This window comes from Diplotaxodon limnothrissa, linkage group LG3, assembly GCF_057381915.1.
Source record: "Diplotaxodon limnothrissa isolate DT_005_m linkage group LG3, D_limnothrissa_male_GT1.1, whole genome shotgun sequence".
In the NCBI taxonomy this organism is placed as follows: Eukaryota; Metazoa; Chordata; class Actinopteri; order Cichliformes; family Cichlidae; genus Diplotaxodon; species Diplotaxodon limnothrissa.
The window spans coordinates 16,177,139-16,200,115 of record NC_140598.1 but is presented as its reverse complement, the minus strand read 5'-3'; the positions used below and the strand labels follow the sequence as shown (position 1 = coordinate 16,200,115).

At 48.4% G+C, this 22,977-nt stretch overlaps 2 protein-coding genes across 2 annotated transcripts in view; one reads left to right on the top strand and one right to left on the bottom strand.

Moving 5' to 3' along the window:
* LOC146634681 (protein NLRC3-like) overlaps positions 1-22,977 on the top strand; it is a 256,953-nt gene that overhangs the window by 218,285 nt on the left and 15,691 nt on the right. The window lies entirely within an intron of this gene.
* Positions 8,144-13,606, bottom strand: LOC146634682 (OX-2 membrane glycoprotein-like). Its single transcript, XM_085349935.1, has 6 exons — positions 13,552-13,606; positions 11,520-11,858; positions 11,132-11,427; positions 11,071-11,085; positions 11,002-11,034; positions 8,144-8,191 (listed from the first exon to the last, which is right to left on the bottom strand). The coding sequence occupies exons 1-6, from the start codon at positions 13,604-13,606 to the stop codon at positions 8,144-8,146; spliced, it is 786 nt and encodes a 261-aa protein (XP_085206061.1).

Sequence of the window (22,977 nt, the reverse complement as noted above, 5' to 3'; positions counted from 1 at the left end):
CTCCAATCGGGGCATGGAGTGGAACCGCTTAGGGGCAACCCTGGAACGGGCCACCAAGAATGACAGATGCACTTCACCATTTCTGCCAGTGGTCCGGAGGTAAGCTACTGAGCCATAAGCTTCTTCAGAGGCATCACAAAATATGTGCACCTCTCTCTGACAGCTGAAGGGGTCCACTTCCTTAGGCACATATGGTCGGGGAAGAGTAATTTCAGGTAGAAATTGCAGCTCTTCCTCCCAGGCTGTCCACTGCTGCATAAGCTCCTGAGGTAGGTGTGGGTCATCCCAACCCCTTTGCTTGTCCCAAAGATGGCGGATGATTACCTTCGCTCTGGTTGTGTAGGGTAAGATGAACCCTAGGGGGTCGTACTGGCTGGCCAAGACCTTGTAGATATTGCGCATCGTGGGGACTGCATATGGAACTTGACGATGCTTGTAGCCTAGGACATCTGTGTGGAATAGCCAGCTCAATCCCAGGGTAGATTCTGGGGTATCTACCTTGTTCTGGGCCAGCCATAGCTCCACACTAGCGGAGCAGCTCTCTTGTGGTAAGTGACTGATGACGTCACGTTCATTGCTGGCCCACTGACGTAGGTCAAAACCTGCTGAGGCTAGGATGGCCCGTAACCTGTCGACAAGTTTCCTTGCCTCTTCCACGGTGGGGAAACTCTGAAGGCAGTTGTCCACATAAAAACACCTTTCGACCGAGAGTCTCACGTCATCATCTGGCTGGCTGTTATCCATGACATGACGCTGCAGGGCAAATGTGGCACAGCAGGGGCTACACGTGGTTCCGAACGGGAGCACCCGCCACTCGTAGACTGCTGGAGGGCTCGCCAGACGAATCTGAGCAGGGCACGATCTTCTGGTAAGAGATGAACCTGGTGGAACATGCCTTTAATGTCCCCACTCACTGCAACTGCATGCTCTCTGAAGCGCAATAGGACTCCCAGAAGCGACGCACCTAAGGTGGGCCCAGGCAGCAGGTAGTCGTTCAAGTTCTGTCCTCTGTACTGAAATGAGCAGTTGAAAACCAATCGGTTCTTGCCATTATGGCTCACCATGTGATGAGGGATGTACCACGCCTCCTGACCTTCTGTCACAGGTGTCCCAGAGCCACACTTAATGATGGAGCCAGCCTTGATAAGCTTCTCCATCTCCACTTTGTAGGCCTCAGCTCGTTCTGGGTCTTTGGCCAGCCTTCTCTCTACACCCCGTAGACTTGGCATGACGGCGTCTTTAGTTGCCTGCAGTAGAGGCATCCCCTTCCGGCGAAGCAGTGGGGTGGCATAGCGACGTATGCCTTCAACCTCTATTCGGACAGTTCTGGTCTCCAGAATGCATATGGCCTCTTGGTCTTGCCTTGAACGAGTAACAAGCTTCTCGTTTCGGAATGGAACGATGTCGACCTGCCACAGTTTCTCCACATGTTTCATTAACTCACTGACCTGAGGTGCAACAGAAGTCAGCAAGCACTGCTGCGGTTGGGTAAGCTGGCCAACTATACTTGCTGGCCCTTGTAGCGCCCAACCTAGCCTGGTACGAATAGCAGCAGGCCCTCCTGGAGGTCCCAGCCTGACTGGTTCAACGGGGGTAACCAGATGGGGATGGTCACTGCCAATGAGTAGCAAAGGTTTCACATTTAACAAGGTGTGGATCGGAAGACCAATCAGGTGCTTGTACCTTTCCCTGAGTTGCTCCATGGGATAAGTGTGGCCTGCAAGTCCGATGCGTGCAGCAGTGAAGGCCCCAGCAATCTTGAACCTGGTCCTGGGCCTTGATGGAGAAGAAACAGAGAACGACACTGACTCACCTCTGAGAGTCTGCACGTCCTGCCTAATCGTGCGCAGTGGGACGTCCTCTGCAATCCCTTGCATGCCTAACTTCTCGGCAGCCTCCGGCAGAAGCATTGTCCTCTCTGACCCGTCATCCAGTACAGCATAAGTGCTGATTGTTCGCTTGCCATAATGAATGCAGACTTTGACAATCTTTAGAAGGACTTTGCAGCCTTCAGTGGGTCTGTCTAGATACAGGACGTCGGTTGCTGCCTTCGAGTCACCGCTCACCACCGCTGTTGTTAGCGACCCTTTAGGTGTTCTAACATTGACATCATGCAGTACCTGCAGGTGCTTCCCTTGGCAGAGGCTGCAAGTCTTCCTCAGATTGCACTGGGCTGCCTGGTGTGACCGTGCGCAGCGCCAGCACCTCTTGTTACTCTTTATCCACTCTGTTAGCTGGTCCTTTGTCAACTTGGATACCATTGTGCACTGACTGAGATAGTGCTCTTCCGTGTTACAGAATGGACAGTATGGCTTGTTCTTGCTGGCCACACCACCTGGCCTCAAAGCCTGTGGGTTCGTCATTACCTCCTTTGCACCATGAAGGACTGTGATGGATCTCTTACCCTGGCGCACCTCAGGCCTGGACCACTGTTTCTCCTTTGTCCCTTTCACTGCTAGCTGCCCTTCAGAGTCTTGGCACCAGGACTCATACTTAAGCCACCCTGCGAGATCTGCCAAGGTATGCATTCTCACACCTTGTTGAAACATGCAGCGGCGGAACTCTGCTCTCTGCTCGGGGGGTAGTTTACTAAGCAGACGAGAAACATGTGAACCACAGTGTAGTTCCACTTCTCCTTCTGGGCCTAGTGTCCTTAACATCCCCACCAGTGACTGTATCTGGAGGGCAAATCTCTCAAATGCCGAGACGTCTCCACGTCTGATGTCAGGTGAGTCCATCATCGCAGCAATACGCCTCAGCACTATCTGATGTGGTTGGCCGAATTTGTCATTGAGGGCCTCCATCGTATCAGTGAAGGGTGTGGCAGAGTTGAGGTAAGCATCGGCTATTAATCTGGCCTCCTCTAAGTGCAGGTGATCAACCAACACTTGATACTTGAACAGCTCAGTCGTGTCCTCAGGTAGAAGATTCCCCAATGCCATCTTAAGCCTAGCAAACTCACTAGGGTCTCGACTGGAGAAGTTGGGGATTGTTGGGCGGGGACCACGGTAAACTGTCTCTGAGGTGATAGGAGTCCTGCCCGGATTCGGTCTGTCCGGCAGTGGCTGTGGAGAGGACAGATTGAACTGCTGCTCAGGGGATGCTGGATTACAGCCATGCTCAGTCTTACTGTCCCCATAGGCGGCGCGCGGATGCTTGGACCCACCCAGTGGGAAACTGCCTGGGCGAGGTGGGAGATGAACCGGCTTGAACCAGGGAGGTGGATTATGGGAGGCTTTATCTGGAAACCTGAGAGCTGGTGGAGGATCTGATGACAGACTCTGTCCTGGGTGGTCCACGACCATATTAGCAGGTGGGATTGCCATTGCCTCTGTCTTAATGGCTGGAAACATACATGCATCTTGGCGATGGGGGTTCAACACTGGTGGGTCACTAGGCAGTGGCGCTTCCTCAATTGGATCTGGCCACGGTGGTGGGGCAGGCCAGTCATCATCCTCCTCAATCTCTGGTGCATCACCCGGTAGCGGTGACTGCATTGACTTACTGGTTTGGAGAGAAGATGGGCCCTGCATGCTCTGGACAGCTTCCACTAACTGTCTCATTTCTGCCCGCAGTGCCTTGAGTTCGACCAGATCTGATGACATACGTTGCTGGCTCTGCTGGATGAGGTGGCGCTCCTGACGGATATCCTCTAACTCTGCACTTATTTCCTTATTTGGATGTGTATAGGGGAGCACGAAGGGTAGAGGAGTAGAGTGATCATAGGCTTGTTCCCCATGCCATCTCTCTGGATACAGCTGGGGGGCTAGCTGATTCTCCTGAATGTGCTGTTGGCTCTGAGCTCCATAGCGCGAGGCCGTCTCATGGAGAATAGCATCCCGCCTCCACTGAGGGCTGGCTAGGTTGCAGCTAAAGGGGGAAGCGAGGGAGGTCATCCTGGCCTTGTCCTCTTGGTGTCTGAGCTCTACATCCTCTCTATATGCCTGGCTAATGTAGCCTGGGTACTCCACCTCATAATCTGCGTAGCGCACAGGTGGGCGAGCATGTCGTTTGGGGCGTGCGCCACGAGCCTCGTACTCTGGGCCTGGTTCCATCTCTGAGGCGAACCTAGTGCCTCCGGCTCGAAGGACCAATTAATGTAGTGGAGATGTCAAAGATAGGCACGGCTGTGGCACTGATTCAGTCTTTGAGCACTACGGTCACCCCGGTGTGTCGGCCAGAACACCACTTAAGGCCAAATTGTCCCAGAGTACGAAAGAAGGAGGGAGCTTGAGGTTCCGTTTGAGGCACTTTATTGTCACCACTTAATTTCTGGGGCTGTAAACACAGCGGGTGTACATAAGTGTATGTCTGGGTGTGTGTGTGTGTGGTTTCCTACAAGGAAATAAACAAGGGAAATAACAATCAATAAAGATAATAGACAAGTCAAATACTCAAATATAAACATAATACAACATAGTTAACATTATCAAATATAAAGATCAGAAAAATATAATACACTTCAAACTGCTCACACTATGCAACTAAATAGCATCAGTGCGAGGTTAAGCAACCGTCAGTACACAGGAACTACTTCCGGTAGTTATACAAAATAAAAGCATCCCCCGTTATAATCCGCTATAATGCTCTTATTGTGAAGGGCAAGCGGGACGCTATACTTCCGGTCAAACTACGTTCGCTATTTTATTAATCCACATACCTAATTGTTCGCTACTTCAAAGTAAACAATCACAAGCATCACATACAACATACAGAGAAGGTCTGATAACACAGGAACGACATTATGGACATACGAACGACCGTACATGCGTCAACAAAGCTAAACCGGGGCCAAGCTAACAACACAAGTTAGCATATGAAATGAGGGTGAACTCACGCGTTGCATGCGTGGCCTACAGCTCCAACTATGGACTACATTAGCTCCTAAATGGTAACATACTACAGTACTGACACAACAAAGGCAAAATACGACACAGGTCACTACTTACTTGTCATTTACGCACACCTAACATGCCCCAGGAATCAGTGCACCCCCTCCGGACCAACACTGCTCAGCCGCCATTAAACTGCCCACCTTACTAACCGGATGATGTCACTAGAAGGTGGGCTGGCCCAAACTGACAGAAGATGGAACATTACATGAACTTATATAAACTTATAAACACCAATAAAACTATTATATGAACTTTGGGGCCTTTTATACAATTACCAAAATACAACTGAAGAAACAAACTCAGTTATGAAAAGTTTGTGTTCAGTTTGCAGTCGCTGAAAATAATTACACCTTTGGGAATGACATGGAAATGCTCCCACACTAAAGATTGGGTTTTGTTTTGGGGATTTTCCATCTTAATTTATCTGTCTTATTTGGCTACATCTACGACACTGCTATGCTCTCTCTTGCCTATGTTTTCGTGGCTGCTGCTATCTGTATTTTAATATATATATATATATGCAATGAAAATTCCCGTCTCGCCCCTCCCGGCAGTCTGTATACTTTAAGCTTGGGTAGTTTTTACACAGGATACGGGAGGATTATTGAGAAGAACCTAAGCAAACACGTGACAAGTTTTCAACAGGAATGAATGACAGTAAAAATGTTACCTCACAGATCGTTTTCATGCCATCAGTAATGAGCTGGTTTCAGCTGGACTGGACACACTCAAATGGCAAAGAAGGTTGTGTAGCCTTTGCAGAGAAGATGAAATGCATTCATGTAAATCAAAATGCATCTTTTAATTGAGGTAGAGGTTTGTCAGAGATATTATTCTCATAATGTACCTTTGTCCCAGCTGATTACCTTCATTAAACAGCAGGTTGCAAAAACCTCTTGTGTACCTCTTTTCAACCACTGGGAGGCGCTACAGCTTCATTCCTTTCACACTAAGGCAGCGGTAGGGAACTCCAGGCCGAGAGGGCCGGTGTCCCTGCAGGTTTTAGACGTTCCCTACCCCTGCACTAAGGCCTTTGAAATCTTCATTAACACTGAGCTTGAAATTTCTATCAGTCGAATGCAAAGGAGTCCTGTGGTTGTAGGACAGAGGTAGGGAACGTTAATCTGCCATCATTTAGATTATATGACAACAACCTTCAAATCTGAAGTCTCAGAAATCTGCTTCATGTACAAGTTCCTCCAATAATCAGGGCTAATATCACCAAATTGTACATAAACAGACTTTTACATGTTAAATATTTCTCAAATATGGGGAAAAAAACAATATAAAATACTATATTATTAACAAAATATCTTAAGATACAGCTACAAATTGCTTGAAACATTTGCAATGAAATATATAAAACAGCTTTATTGTCAGTGAGGACAAAGTTATAGTGATGCTGTGCTGGAGTGTTCAAAAGAAGACAGAGACATGAAGTATAAATATTGTATAATATTAAATATAAGAAAGAACAAAGTTATAAAAACATTAATAATTGAAATCTGCAACAATATTCACATAAAGTGTAAAATACAGAGTTAACTGTTTAATAGGTAAAGTTTAGGTCTTGCAGTCGAACAATGATCCCAAACACAGCAGCAAATCTACAGCAGAATAGCTGAAAAGCAAGGTCCAGTCAAAGTCCAGACCTCAACCTGGGACATTCAGAGAGCTGTGCTTAAATAAATGCCCACAAAGCTCAAAGAACTGAAGCAACGTTGTAATGAAGAGTGGGCCAACATTCCTCCACAACAATATGAGAGACTGATAAAGTCAAGCAGAAAACAATTACCTCACATTTGTGCTGCTAAAAGTGTTTCTAGTTATTCACAGGACTGTAGTTTGAATTTAAAGAAATGTGAAAGTGCACTGAAATTAACATAAAGTTATTGCAATTTTTAAAAAAAATCAAGAAATCTAAGAGGAAGAAACAATGTAAACCACACAATTGTTTTCCTTATATTCTCCACACGGCAATGCACATAACAGACATAAAATATTTGCATTTATGAATAGAAAATATACAATTTTTCCATAGTCATAGCCAGGCCCGATTACTGCCAAACCTGTGCTGAATCAATCACTTAAACAGGACCTGTCTGACAAAGTAGAGTAGACCAAAAGATCCTCAAAAACTACACATCATGGCGCAATCCAAGGAAATTCAGAAGCAAATAAGAAACAAAGTAATTGAGATCTCTCAGTCTGGAGATGCAACGTCAAGATGAACAGAATCCAGTTTCTGGGATCCTGAAGGAGAATGTCTGGCCATCTGTTCACGACCACAAGCTGAAGTGCACTTGATCCAAAGCACACCAACAAATCCACCTCTAAGCAGCTTAAGTAAAACAAAATAAAGACTTTGGAATGGCTTAGCCAAAGTTCATACGTGAATCTGATTGAGGAGCTGAGACCTTGGAAAGGTGGTTCATACTCAAAAACCCTCCAGTGTGGCTGAAGTACAACAATTTTGCAAAGATGAGTGGGCAGAAATTCTTCCACCACCTCGTAAAGGACTCATTGCCAGTTATCCCAAACGCTTTATTGCAGATGTTTCTACTCAGGGTGGCCCAACCAGTTATTAGGTTTAGGGGGCAATCACTTTTTCCACACAGGGCCATAATAATGGCCGCCTTAATAATAAATGCCTTGATTTAGGAACTACTTTTAATGTTTACTTGTGCTATTTTGCAAAAAATAAAATCTCTGCAAAAACATCAAAACTGCTGACCATCTGACCTCAATATGAAATTATTAATCTTTTGACAAAAAACATTTAGATTTGTAAAAATAAAGAAACCATAGAGGAACAAACAATGTTGTTTGCTACGTTCTAACATGGCAATCTAAATAACAGTAATGCAAACATATATATTTATCAATAAAAACAGATCGCCTTTTCACTGTTACAAAAGTCAAGTATATCAGTGTTTGTTCAGCTTTCATAAATGTAAGTTTATAAGTACATTGTACATTTTTTGGTCCAACTTCTTTTAATACATGCAACACATTTCAGAACATTTGGGACAGAGACAACAAAAGACTGGAAATACTTCGTAAAAATCTGGTGAAACACTTTAAAGCCAGTGGGATTAAATGGGAGACATAAAATTTAATACTAGACAAAGACCGATTGAATCATGAAGCAAAGAATTAATAACTAAATCACAAGTAGAAAATGTTATGCAGATATTATTGGATAGATTTTGGTGTAGAAAAAAATGACAAGAAATGAAAAATGAAAGTTATCTGGTCTTTTTCTTTAAAGAGTAGCCTACTGCAGAGCAGCAACACTGACAAAGACCATCATCACCAATACTGCAGCTAATACAATGATCCAGGAGGAAACTTGAAAAAGCAGGAAAAATGTGACACTGATCAAAATGAATACATCAATTATTGATCAAAGAGAAAATGCATACTACCACAATGCATTGTTATTGCATCTCAGTTTCTCACCATCACTGATAATCTGACGTCTGCTGGACCTCAGGAATCGTCTCCATCACCTCTCTGTGAGGAGCAGAGAGCACTCGTGCTGCACATCCCACCTGTGTGCTGTGTTTACGTGAACCTGAGAGCACAGCTGTAGTGGTGACAGTGAATGTAGCGTTGGTGTTGGACACACTGACAGTGTTGTACTGTGAGAAGCTGAGGTCTTGTTGTGAGAGTGTTACAGTGGGAGCAGGTCGACCAGTGGCTGAACAGGAAACAACCCACTCTTCAGCAGAGTTTGACTCTCTGACATCAACAACAGGTTCATGCAGCTCTGTGAAGGATCAGGAGATATAAAATAAGGAGTATATTGTTAAAGATACATTGACTTCTAACACATGTAACGCATTAAGGTAAAATTTCTTACCATAAGGATGTGTTACACGATTTATGAACCCCAGTTTGTTAATTATTTGTTCATTATTCATAACTATATACTTAATTTTTTAAAAATTAAGTGTTTTTGGTCAAATGGAATTTCTTTTTGGGTAATTTTAGCCCCTTTTAGCCCTCTGCCAAAATGTTTTAACCTTTCTGTCTCTAACAGTAAAACATCGTTCCTTTATCTTCTGTGTCTGGTGTGTTGGTCAGGATTAGCTAGCTTGGCAAAAAGTTCACATTAAACAAAGTGTGTTACTGTGAGGTGTGTGTTCGTACTATGAGTCACAGCTCGAGTTTTCTTGCGGGTGAAGGTTTTTCACCTCGCTGTCATTCTTGCATAAAAGTGTTTGACCCCTTCAGAAAAAAAACGAAATTTGGGATTATTTTTTGTTTTGTTCATTGTGTGTATTTGTTTCTACTTTTTACTTTTTCTTTTACTGTGTACAGCACTTTGGTCAACCTGTGTTGTTTTTAGACATGGTTATTGATTGATTGATTGATTGATTGATTGATTGATTGATTGATTGATTGATTGATATGTCTTTGATTAAAATACAGCCTACTCCACATCCTCCAAGTTACAGAGAAGAGGAACCATCAGGGGTGAACTTGTGCACTTGGTATTGGCTGTCATGGTCCCTGTGCCTCTCCGGCTCGCTCATGTTGGCCACAGGTTTGTTTTGTTTTCTCTCCTGCTTCCCTGGGTGGAGCTCATTGTGGGCTCTCACCCTTGGCCCACGTATCTGCGGTGATTTCTACACCTGTTGCTGATCAGGCGGCGTCCCCCTTGCCTATTTAACGCTGCGGCACGGAGTATTCGGCACTGGAACGTTGAACCTCCCATGTTCGTGCTCTCAGCTCTCCTAAGACAAACTCTCTCAGTGTTGTGTGGCGTATTGATCTAATTGGACTCTTTGTGTTTAGATCTCCCCGGAACTGGTGGCGGACCCTGACCTGTGATCCCTGTGTGTGTCAACATAAGTGGAAATTGGAGCGAGAGTGGCTGTGGAGAAGCGAGTGTGCGTAAGAAGAGGAGTGGCGGAGTTTGGGCCGAGTGGAGAGCGAGTGTGGATTCCTTCCCCTGGAGCCCTGAAGCCCTGCCCCATTCACTGTATATACACATCACTGTGGTTTCCCTTCTGTGTTAATAAATTGTCAACCCTTTGCTTGCCAGAACGCTGCCTGCGTCTGAATCCATCTGTTAGCCCTGACATTGGATACCTGGAAATCAGTGAAGGGACCATTAATGCTTAAACTTGTACACAGGTTTGAGAGCAACCACCCAAAAGCTTCTGCTAATAAACACTAGTCTGTGTTTGTGATGCAAATGTTTCTGGCTGTGTTCACAAACATTTAGTAAGGTGAGTGAGGAATATTAATACTTATTATTAGATCATTAGCAGACTGTAGAACTTGACTGCACGCCAAGGTGGCAGTTCAGCCATTTGATTCATGTTGCAGCAGCTCATGAGTGAATGAACATCATGCAATAAAAGTACTTCTAGAAGTACATTTTTGCAAAAACGTACATTGTGGAGGAATGTAGGGAAGACACGAGGGAGCCCAATATTTTACTCAAACGTTAATCGCTGCATCACACAACTGAACATTCAAAGCGCCAAAACCTAACCCTCTTACTTCCCGTTACACTGGGTACGAGTGGAGCTACCTGGTGGTATGTACTTACATTTATTTAAATTTACTTGAGTAGGGTAGAGTCATGCTAATGACCTAATAATCTTATTCAGGTGTGTTGCAGCAGAGATACATTTAAAAGCTTCAGGACGCTGGCTCTCAAGGCCTGGAGTTTGACACCCCTGCTTTACACAAAGATGGGTTAAATCACAGTGCAAAGAATGAATGAATAAATGAAATATAAACAATAAATAATTATTAAATAGTCTTACACATCAATGTCATTGGTTGACTTTTGAAGTATTTGAATCCTTATTGGGTTCCCTGAGTGACAGAAGGATTAAAACACTTTAAAATCAGTACTGAAAATATGTGCAGACATTACTGGATAGATTTAGGGTTAGAATCAATAAATCACTATCATGTTAATGAGATAAGACACATTACAAAACGACATACTAGAAAGTGAAAAGGTAACTTTTCTTCAAGCAGCATAGTGGAGCAAGAGAAAAAGACAAACCCCAACACCAGCACTGCTGCAGCTATTACAGTGATTGAGGGAAAATCTGTGAAAAAAACAGAAAAACGTGACGCTGACCAACAATAATACATCACTCATGAAGTACTGAAGTCATTGTTATTAGATCCCAGTCAAATTTACCCAAGTATCATCCGTCTCTAGTCTAGTCTGTGGTATACAGAAAGAGTTTCTCACCACCAACAGATGTTTTTTGGACCTCAGGAATCGTCTCCATCACCTCTCTGTGAGGAGCAGAGAGCACTCGTGCTGCACATCCCACCTGTGTGCTGTGTTTACGTGAACCTGAGAGCACAGCTGTAGTGGTGACAGTGAATGTAGCGTTGGTGTTGGACACACTGACAGTGTTGTACTGTGAGAAGCTGAGGTGTTGTTGTGAGAGTGTTACAGTGGGAGCAGGTCGACCAGTGGCTGAACAGGAAACAACCCACTCTTCAGCAGAGTTTGACTCTCTGACATCAACAACAGGTTCATGCAGCTCTGTGAAGGATCAGGAGATATTGCAAGGAATATGTTGTTGAAAGGAAATCAGTTTCTAGCACATTTAAACACATTAATGCAAAAGTTCTTACCATAGACTTGGAAGCAGGTTCTACCAGTGAAGGAGCCTTCAGGATAAGTGTTAAACAGACAGTGATAGCATCCTTCATCCTGCTCCGTCACATTCCTGATGACTATGGAGCAGTTCTGTAGTCCAGTGTATTTAAACTTGACTTTATCGTTAAAGCCATCATTCACTCTCTGACCATAGTACTTGCTGTAGGTGGCAACATTTGTCTCCACATCACGTGAGATTTTCTGCCATGTGACCTGAAGGACGTCTTTAGTGTCCAAGAGCTGACAGCTGAATTCAGCATCTTCTCCCACTGCTGCCAGCACAGTCTGCTGTGTTTGGACCACTGCTGTTAGAGCTGCATGGAGAATAACATGAGTTAGAGATGTGGAACTGAGAGGTATTGATGGGAAGGATTAAACAATAATTCGGGTCATGGAGTAGTCTGTGTTTTAGGCTCAAACAAATTGACATATGGGTACCACTTAAATGTGATGTAGACTATAAATATAAACCTGACACTCATTGTTTCATACTGTATGTTTCAGGGACATTTTCTTTCATCTATAAAAAAAAAGTAAGACAATTCAGTTAGCTACCAACTAAACAAAGAAAGTCAGATAGATGTACAGATCGTGTCTATATTGGTTCTGTTGGTCCATGACCAATTCTGGAGGTCTGTACTGCATTTGAACTTTTTCAACAATTTGGAGGTCCAACCATGATTTAAGCTGGACATCAATATGGCGTTCAACATTAGAACCTTGGACTTGATGTATATTTGTTGGACATCATGTAGATATCTATGACAAGTGCAGGGAATTTAAAGGTTTAATTGAGGTCATATTTTTTATTTACAAAATATCAATATTGGGGTTACAAAACAATCCCTTCAGTGGACCAAAAATGAATTATAAAACCCATCACTTCAACATAACCAATACCAGGACTGGTATTGACTGGTAACTCGTGCTACTGTAGAAATTCCCATTGATTTTCTACATTTTCCCAGAGGCCTCCCCTTCTGTGGATTACTAGTATGTCATTTATTAATTTGTGCCTCAATTATTTCAGATCAGTTATTTCACTGGGGAAGCCCTATATTGCCCACTTCCTAATTTCAGCACAGTTTGATCTTTCTCTTTAGCATGTATGTAACTTTGGTTTGTTGAGATTTTGGCATTACTTCTGTCATAAACATTCTCTCTCAGACATAACTGACTAAGATTTCTGTGGTTACCCAGAACATTTTAATAGACTTTTTGTAATCAATCAGGTCTTCAACCCCTTCTTTTTAAAATAGTGTATAAACCGTATGTATGTGTGAAAGACTGTTAATGTTTTGATAAATTGTTTATTTTAGAACAATTGGTGAGTGTGTTTAGCCACTTCACACTACTACACTTTGCTCTAAACTACATTCCTTCTCTGAACAGTATATATGTGAATGGACTGACGGATCTTTTCATTTCAAATGTTAAATAATTGTCAGTAAACTACTTATGACCTGAACTCCATCTCTGTCTAATGGAAATGAGTGCCTTCTTGTTTTTAACTACATTGGGGTTGTGAAACGTCTTTTACATTGTAGGCCACATACAACCCAATTTTTGTTAATTTACCAACCATACATACATAACACACAAACATGTGGTTTATCTATTGCTTTCATCGTAATATGAATAGGCATGGGGCAACCTTTAACAAAACAGTCTAAAGCTGTTTTCACACAGCTCTCAAAACAGTCTCATTAATCTGAATGATGAACAACTCATGACACAGAAAGTTGATTTTGTTCTTTTTTATTAGGCTGAGTGTTCAGTGGGAGAAACGTTTTGTCACTCATTCAAACAAAATCTAAACTCTTCAGTAATTGTATCTCCCTCTAATTCTGTCTAAAGACAATCTCTTTGTCACTTCAGAGAAAAGTTCTCACATTTTAGGATCAATTTTTAATTATTACGAGTGAAGGTTCTTGTTTTCTTTTTTTTTTCTCTTGTCACAATAAATAACTTTAAAAAACAAAAACAACAATACGGAATAAAACTTACCTTTTGAAAAGGCCATAAAAAGAAAAAACAAACACAGAATCCCACAGTCTGACATGGTGCACGTGTCACGAGCTGAAAGCAGGGACTCAAGCGCAGAGCAGGTTGATGTCTCAGAACACGATTTATTTACACACCCGTGCAATAATATATACAGTGACGGGAAATTCAGGGTTCCAGGGGATTAGGGGAAGGCTCTCTCTCTCTCACGCTCGCTCACGTCCTCACACACGTTCGTACCGCGGGGAGGTCACAGGTCCGGGAAGATAAGCTGGAACAGGGAAAGGGAGACATCAATCACAAATCACGAAGGCATAAAGGTGTAAGACCACGGGAGCTGGAAAGGTAGACTAACGTCAGTAGCGCAATCATCCCGCGATGAGAGGATCTGTGACCCAGCCTCAAATAGAAGACGGATAATCAGCTGATCGCCAACAGCTGTGAGAGCCAAGGGCGGGAGCCAGCTGTGAGCTCCGCCCAGGCAGAGAGATAGGGGGAGAAAGAGAGAAAAAACACAAGTGTAGCCTTGTGAGGCCGGCTGGGCAGGCACGGGGACCATGACAGTACCCCCCCCTCAACGGGAGCCTCCCAGCGACCCACCAGGCTTACCTGGATGCCTGCGATGGAAGTCCCGAAGCATATTCCTGTCCAGAATAGCCGCCCGAGGCACCCAGGAACGTTCCTCTAGCCCGTAGCCCTCCCAATCCACCAGGTACTGAAAACCCCTGCCGCGGCGCCGGGAGTCCATGATGCGGGAGATGTCATAGACCAGCTGACCACCCACAAGCCGGGGGGGCGGCGGGGGCCTGGCAGGAGGACACAGCGGGCTGGAGAGCACCGGCTTGACCTGGGACACATGGAAAACATTGTGAATCCGCATGGTACGAGGCAGCTTGAGGCGAACGGACACAGGGTTGACAATGGAGTCTATGGGAAAGGGGCCAATGAACTGAGGTGACAGCTTCTTAGACTCCGTCCGCAACGGCACAAAACGGGTAGACAGCCATACCTGTTGACCGATGGAGTATTCAGGGGCCGGCGTCCGGTGACGGTCAGCGAGGGCTTTGTTGCGCTCCTTAGTGCGGAGTAGAGCGGCCCGAGTAGCACGCCAGGCCCGGCGGCACCTGCGGAGGTGAGCCTGAACAGAGGGGACAGAGTGCGCACCTTCGACAGCTGGGAGCAGGGGTGGCTGGTAGCCCAGGGATGCCTCAAAGGGTGACCTGCCCGTGGCGGCGGAGGTGTGGCTGTTGTGGGCGTACTCGATCCATGGCAGCTGTTCACTCCAGGTCGATTGATTGTGGGAGGCAACACACCGGAGGGCAGCTTCCAACTCCTGGTTAGCCCGTTCGGACTGTCCGTTGCTCTGTGGGTGGAAACCAGAAGAGAGGCTGACCTTGGCCCCCAATGCGGTGCAAAACTCCTTCCATACTCGGGAAGTGAACTGTGGTCCCCTGTCCGAGACAATGTCCTCGGGGATCCCATGGAGCCTGAACACATGTGAGGCGAGGAGCCGAGCCGTCTCCAGAGCCGTAGGGAGTTTAGGAAGGGCGACAAAGTGTGCGGCCTTAGAGAAACGGTCGATGATAGTTAGTATGGCGGTGTAACCTGCAGAAGGAGGCAGTCCAGTGATGAAGTCCAGCGCGATGTGTGACCATGGTCGAGCCGGCGTAGGGAGAGGTAGAAGATGGCCCGACGGAGGTTGGTTTGACCGCTTGTTCTGGGCGCAGGCGGGGCAGGCGGTCACAAACTCCCTGGCGTCCCTCGCCATGGTGGGCCACCAGAAGTAGCGTCGAAGGAAGGACAGGGTACGGAAGACCCCGGGGTGGCATGAGAAACGGGCAGTGTGAGCCCACTGGAGTACCTGGGAGCGGACCGCCGAAGGGACGAAGAGGCGGCCCGTTGGGCCGGTCCCAGGATCCGGTTCAGTCTCTTGTGCCTCCTGAATGAGGGATTCAATCTCCCAGGAAACGGCTCCAACCACCCAGGCCGCCGGCAGAACTGGTTCGGGTACCGACTCCTCCTCCGTGGTGGAAAACTGCCGGGACAGGGCATCCGGTTTCACGTTGCGAGATCCGGGCCTGTAGGTGATGGTGAAATCAAAGCGAGCGAAGAACAATGCCCACCTGGCTTGCCGAGAACTGAGGCGTCTGGCTGAACGGATGTACTCCAGGTTCTTGTGATCCGTCCAAACAATGAATGGGTGAGCAGCCCCCTCCAGCCAATGTCTCCATTCCTCCAAGGCGAGTTTTATGGCCAAGAGTTCCCGATCCCCGATGTTGTAATTGCTTTCTACGGGTGAGAGACGGCGAGAGAAGAAAGCACATGGGTGAAGCTTACCGTCCTCCTGTTGTGAGAGAACCGCCCCCACCCCGGAGTCAGAAGCGTCGACCTCCACCACGAACTGCCTTGTGAGGTCCGGCTGCCGGAGGATGGGCGCTGAGGAAAACCTCTCCTTGAGCTGGACGAAGGCTCGCTGAGCGGCAGGGTCCCACAGAAAAGGAACCTTCGGAGAGGTGAGTCTAGTGAGAGGGAGAGAGATCTTACTGAAATCGCGAATGAATCTCCTGTAGAAATTAGCGAATCCCAGAAAACGTTGCAGTTGGCGGCGATTAGGAGGGACTGGCCATTCAACCACCGCACGCACCTTCCCAGGGTCGGTACGTAGACTTCCGTTCTCAACTATATAGCCCAGGAAAGCCACCGCAGGCGCGTGGAACACACAGACTTCTCCCCCTTCACAAACAGCCGGTTCTCCAAGAGGCGTTGCAGGACCTGTCTCACATGCACCTGATGCTCCGCGAGTGACTTAGAAAAAATGAGGATATCATCCAAGTACACAAAGACACAGCGATTAACAAAGTCACGAAGCACCTCGTTCACCATGGTCTGAAAAACAGCGGGAGCGTTGGTGAGGCCGAAGGGCATAACAAGGTACTCAAAGTGCCCCTGGTGAGTATTGAAGGCCGTCTTCCACTCATCCCCCTCCCGGATGCGAACCAGGTGGTAGGCGTTGCGCAGGTCCAGCTTAGAAAAAACAGTCATGCCCTGGAGCAGCTCAAAAGCAGAGGAAAGCAGCGGCAAAGGATACTTGTTCTTGACAGTGATCAGGTTAAGGCCGCGAAAGTCGATACACGGGCGCAACGAACCGTCCTTCTTGTCCACGAAGAAGAACCCAGCCGCAACCGGGGAGGAGGAGGGACGGATCAAGCCCGTAGCGAGCGACTCAGAGATGTAACGCTCCATAGCGACCCGCTCCGGCTGGGAGAGGCTGTACAGGCGGCTAGACGGCAACGGAGCCCCCGGAAGGAGATCGATAGCGCAGTCATACGGGCGGTGGGGGGGAAGGGACCGCGCCCGATCCTTGCAGAACACGCCACGCAAGTCATGATAGACCCGCGGAACCGCCGAAAGATCTGGGGGGTCGGACGGCGAACCAGAGGGCAGAAGCGGAACGGGCGCCGTGGCCGCCCGAAGGCAGGACATGTGACAATTAACACTCCAACCCAGGACGTCACCCTTCTCCCAGTCAATGTGCGGGTTATGGAGCACAAGCCAGGGGTGACCGAGAACCAGCGGAGTGAGTGGAGCCGTGAATGCAAAAAAACAAATCCTCTCCGTGTGATTGCCCGAGAGAGACAACGAAAGGAATTCCGAGACATGAGTGATATCGGGCAGGCGGTGACCAGAGAGCGCGTGCACGTGGAGAGGGCGTGACAAGGGCTCCAAAGCGATGTTCAGCTTGGCGGCGAGCGAGGTGTCAATAAAGTTCTGCTCAGCCCCAGAGTCAATGAGTACTGAAAGCGAGTGAAAAACAGATTGTACTTGAAGTTTGGCCGGTAAGAGAAGTCTGGGGAGAGGGTTTTTACTAGACAGATCGCCCACCAGCACCCTCTCAATCACTGGCGAGCGCGCCCTTTTGCCAGCGTCGGGCACGAGGAGACAGAGTGACCCTTACGGCCACAATAGACGCACTCACCGGCGGCCAGACGGCGCTGGCGCTCTGCAGGCGTTAGCCGCGAGTGTCCAAGCTGCATGGGCTCCTCCTCATCACCGGCGTCAGAGTCGCGCGGCCCGCGGCCGGCTGGAGAGGCCCCGTGATAATCCAGTGATTCCTGTCCCGTCCGTGTGTGCGCGCTCCGGTGTGCACGTACTCTGTCATCCAGCCGAACGCACAGGGTCATAAGCGCGTCTAGGGAAGAAGGCAGTTCACGAAGCATCAGTTCTTTCTTTATGTCTTCGTTAACATTAGAAAGCAAAGTACTTTTTAAAGCCTCCTCCCCCCACTCTGTCTGTTCAGCTAAGGTGAAGAAGTCAATAGAGAAATCAGCCAAACTCCGCTTGCCTTGTTTGAGCGCGAGCAGGCGCTGGCCGGCTGTGAGCGTGGTGGATTTTCTATCGAAGACGCCTTTGAACTTATCCAAAAAGTCAGAATACGTTATGTCAGGGTTGGCGTGAAGCACAGCTTGAGCCCAAATCAGAGCCCGATCCTGGAGTAGTTGAACTATATATGCAATCTTAGCACCATCGTTAGAAAAAGCTTGCGGTTGCTGACGAAACTGAAGGGCACATTGAGTGAGGAAGCCAGCACATTTATCAATTTCTCCGGAGAAAGCTTTCGGTGTGGGTAGAAATCTGTTAGCTTGGGTAAGTGAAGAAGCAGGAGGTGTGGCACTCACTGCTGAGGCCGAGGCTTCCTGGAGAGGAGCGGCGGCAGGTGGAATTGCCGGCAGGGGTGTTCGTTGGGCCACAGCCTGCGTGAGAGCAGCGAGCTCGCCACGGAGATGAACAAACATCTGTTCGTGTCGCTCCAGCATTGCGGCCAGGGTGGCGAGAGTGGGAGTGGAGGCCGCCGAGTCTGCTGAGTCCATTTCCTGGCGGGATGATTCTGTCATGAGCTGAAAGCAGGGACTCAAGCGCAGAGCAGGTTGATGTCTCAGAACACGATTTATTTACACACCCGTGCAATAATATATACAGTGACGGGAAATTCAGGGTTCCAGGGGATTAGGGGAAGGCTCTCTCTCTCTCACGCTCGCTCACGTCCTCACACACGTTCGTACCGCGGGGAGGTCACAGGTCCGGGAAGATAAGCTGGAACAGGGAAAGGGAGACATCAATCACAAATCACGAAGGCATAAAGGTGTAAGACCACGGGAGCTGGAAAGGTAGACTAACGTCAGTAGCGCAATCATCCCGCGATGAGAGGATCTGTGACCCAGCCTCAAATAGAAGACGGATAATCAGCTGATCGCCAACAGCTGTGAGAGCCAAGGGCGGGAGCCAGCTGTGAGCTCCGCCCAGGCAGAGAGATTGTCACGGCGGGGTGCGCCGGTGTGTGTGTGGAAACAGGACCCAAAAGCAGATGACGATGAGGAGTAGTAAGGTTTTAACAGAAGGTGAAGCTTTATTGCGATGCCGGCAGGAAATAAACCAAGAGACCAAAACACTAAACTGGCAAGACACTAAGAAACAAAACACTAAAGGTACTAAGACCAAAAAACTATAACTATGACTGAGGTGAGATTAAACAGACGAAAACTATAACCATGACTGCGGTGATGTAAACAGACGAACCGACAATGGCATGGAGAAAACAAAAGGCTTAAATACAGACATGAGGTGATCAGGGGAAGTGGCGACACATGGGGGAAAACAGCTGACAGACATAAACCTAATGACAGGACCAGGAGAGGAAAGCTAAATACAATAAACAAAGAACACATGACATTGCCAGAATAAAACAGGAAATACTAAAACATGACAACACAACTTAACAGACCTAATACGTGATGAATAATTACAAAACCCCAAAACATAGAAAACCAAGAACAATAACTGCCTAAACTAAAGGAAAATAGGAAATGACACAAAACTGATCACATAACAAAATGAGACAAATACAAAGAAAACTCAGAGTGCTGGGTCGGAGACCCAGCCTGTGACAGAGCCCCCCCCTCAAGGGCGGATTCCAGACGCCCGAAAACACCCAGAAAACAAAACCACAACAACCCACCAAGGGCGGGCGGCGGGGGCCCAGGACGGAGGGCCAGAAACAAGGCCACAAAAAACAAAGAAACGAAAACACACAGAGCAAACACAACAATGGCACAAAAAGTCCGAGACCCGACTTCAGGAGGGCGACCATGAACCCGGCAGAACAGGAGCGAATGGCGAAGCGGTTCAGGTGGCCGCCCCGGAGGCCAACGGTCCAGCAGTCCAAAATCCATGAGCTCAGGGGGCCGACCCGGAGGCCAACGGTCCAAGAGCCCAGAAAACAGGTCAGGAGGCCGGCCAGGTAGAAGGCACCGGTGGCGACGGAGCAGATCAGGAGGCCGACCGGGCGGGAGGCAGCGACGGCGACGGAGCAGATCAGGAGGCCGACCGGGCGGGAGGCAGCGACGGCGACCGAGCAGGTCAGGATGCCGGCCGGGCGGGAGGCACTGGTGGCGTAGCAGTTCAGGGGGCCGTCCATGACGGCGGCGTAGTTCAGAGGGCTGTCCATGACGGCAACGACGTCCAGTCATCGGCCGGACAGAACGTGCAGGACGAGCAGGCCGGACAGGATGTGCAGACCGGACAGGATGAGCAGGCCGAGCAGGCCGGACGGGACGAGCAGGCCGGACGGGACGAGCAGGCCGGACGGGAAGTGCAGGAGCAGACGAAGCTGAACACTCGGAGGCCGGACCAGGCGGAGCTGCAGAGGCTGAGGCCGGACCAGGCGGAGCTGAAGACATGGAGGCCGCAGCAGACGAAGCACAGGCCGAGGCCGCAGCAGACGAGGCACAGGCCGAGGCCGCAGCAGACGAAGCACAGGCCGGAGCCGCAGCAGACGAAGCACAGGCCGGAACTGGACCAGGCGAAGCAGAAGCACAGGCTGAAGCTGGAACAGGCGTAGCACAGGCTGAAGCTGGAACAGGCGTAGCAGAAGCAGAAGGTGGCTGGACGAGCTCCTCGGGCCCGCCAGCAGACGTGGCATGAGGCTGGAGGGGTTCTCCTGAACCCCCAGCAGACGTGGCATGAGGCTGGACGGGCACCTCGGGCCCTCCAGCAGACGAAACTTGAAGCCGGCTGGGTTCAACTGAACCTCCAGCAGACGAAGCACGAAGCTGGCCGGGTTCAACTGAACCTCCAGCAGACGAAGCACGAAGCTGGCCGGATTCTTCTGAAACTCCAGCAGACGAAGCACGTAGCTGGCTGGATTCTCCTGAACCTCCAGCAGACGAAGCATGAAGCTGGCTGGGTTCTTCTGAAACTCCAGCAGACGAAGCACGTAGCTGGCTGGATTCTCCTGAACCTCCAGCAGACGAAGCACGAAGCTGGCCGGATTCTTCTGAAACTCCAGCAGACGAAGCACGTAGCTGGCTGGATTCTCCTGAACCTCCAGCAGACGAAGCATGAAGCTGGCTGGAGTCTTCTGAACCTCCAGCAGACGAAGCATGAAGCTGGCTGGGTTCTTCTGAAACTCCAGCAGACGAAGCATGTAGCTGGCTGGATTCTCCTGAACCTCCAGCAAACGAAGCATGAGGCTGGCTGGAGTCTCCTGAACCTCCAGCAGACGAAGCATGAGGCTGGCTGGGTTCTCCTGAACCTCCAGCAGACGAAACATGAGGCTGGCTGGGTTCTCCTGAACCTCCAGCAGACGAAACATGAGGCTGGCTGGGTTCTCCTGAACCTCCAGCAGACGAAACATGAGGCTGGCTGGGTTCTCCTGAACCTTCAGCAGACGAAACATGAGGCCGGACGGGCTCCCCGGGCCCTCCGACTGACACTGAAATTGGCTGCACCAGCTGTACCTCCGTCTCCAAACCGGCCTGGATAGCAGTCCCACAGCAGCTTAGCTGAGCCTGATGGCTAGCTTTTCCAGGGCAAACAGTCTCTGTATAGCCGGGCTCATTAACCGGAAAAGTAGTGTCAGTTTCCATAACCTCCGGAGAAAAAACATGAGGTGCCAAGATATAGTCACTCACTTGTGTTTGTGTAATGGAGCGTCGGCGGCGCGCACGCCGCTTTTTCTTAGGAGTGGAAGACGGCGGTGAAATAGGTGGAAGTCCCTGGTAACTCCGAGGTCCCCCGAGAGCCAGTCGAGTTCCCCGGAAAGAGTGCTCGTGCTCCGGAATGAGCCACGGCTTCCACCGGAGCTCCTCCTCCAAGAGAGCGCAGAATATAGACTGGCGCTCGTCGTCGTCCAAGTCTATGGTGTCCGGCGCTTCCTCGCGCTGAACTGTGACAGGAGTATGGCGAAACTGTGATGAGGGCGTGGAAACTGGTGAGCTGAGAGGTGGTGACGCTGCGGCGAATCTCAGCGAACCGACACGAACACACTCAGGTTCCGGAGGCAGCAATGGAGATGACTGATTGTGGGGTTGTTGTGACTGGTGGGTGCTGGAAGCCTTTTCCTGACTCGACAATCCCTGGGCCTGCAGCATCTCCTTTATCTTTGTAAAGGCATCCAGTATGGCAGGTGAGTCCGGGAGCTGGAGAAGGCGGGGATCCCTCTCCATGATAGCTTCAGCAACGCTAATCATTACCTGCTTGCTCTTTAAATCGGGCGCTGTAAAGATGCGGTCGAGGATCACTTGGATCCGAGCAGTCTCCTCCAGACACTCGGTGAGAGCAGCATCCGCTGGGTCCATACTGGTCGGTTCGTTCTGTCACGGCGGGGTGCGCCGGTGTGTGTGTGGAAACAGGACCCAAAAGCAGATGACGATGAGGAGTAGTAAGGTTTTAACAGAAGGTGAAGCTTTATTGCGATGCCGGCAGGAAATAAACCAAGAGACCAAAACACTAAACTGGCAAGACACTAAGAAACAAAACACTAAAGGTACTAAGACCAAAAAACTATAACTATGACTGAGGTGAGATTAAACAGACGAAAACTATAACCATGACTGCGGTGATGTAAACAGACGAACCGACAATGGCATGGAGAAAACAAAAGGCTTAAATACAGACATGAGGTGATCAGGGGAAGTGGCGACACATGGGGGAAAACAGCTGACAGACATAAACCTAATGACAGGACCAGGAGAGGAAAGCTAAATACAATAAACAAAGAACACATGACATTGCCAGAATAAAACAGGAAATACTAAAACATGACAACACAACTTAACAGACCTAATACGTGATGAATAATTACAAAACCCCAAAACATAGAAAACCAAGAACAATAACTGCCTAAACTAAAGGAAAATAGGAAATGACACAAAACTGATCACATAACAAAATGAGACAAATACAAAGAAAACTCAGAGTGCTGGGTCGGAGACCCAGCCTGTGACAGAGATAGGGGGAGAAAGAGAGAAAAAACACAAGTGTAGCCTTGTGAGGCCGGCTGGGCAGGCACGGGGACCATGACAGCACGTCTCTGTGTCCCCACTGGCTATTGTACCACGTATTGAAACAACGTCGTACAATAGCCAAATTATT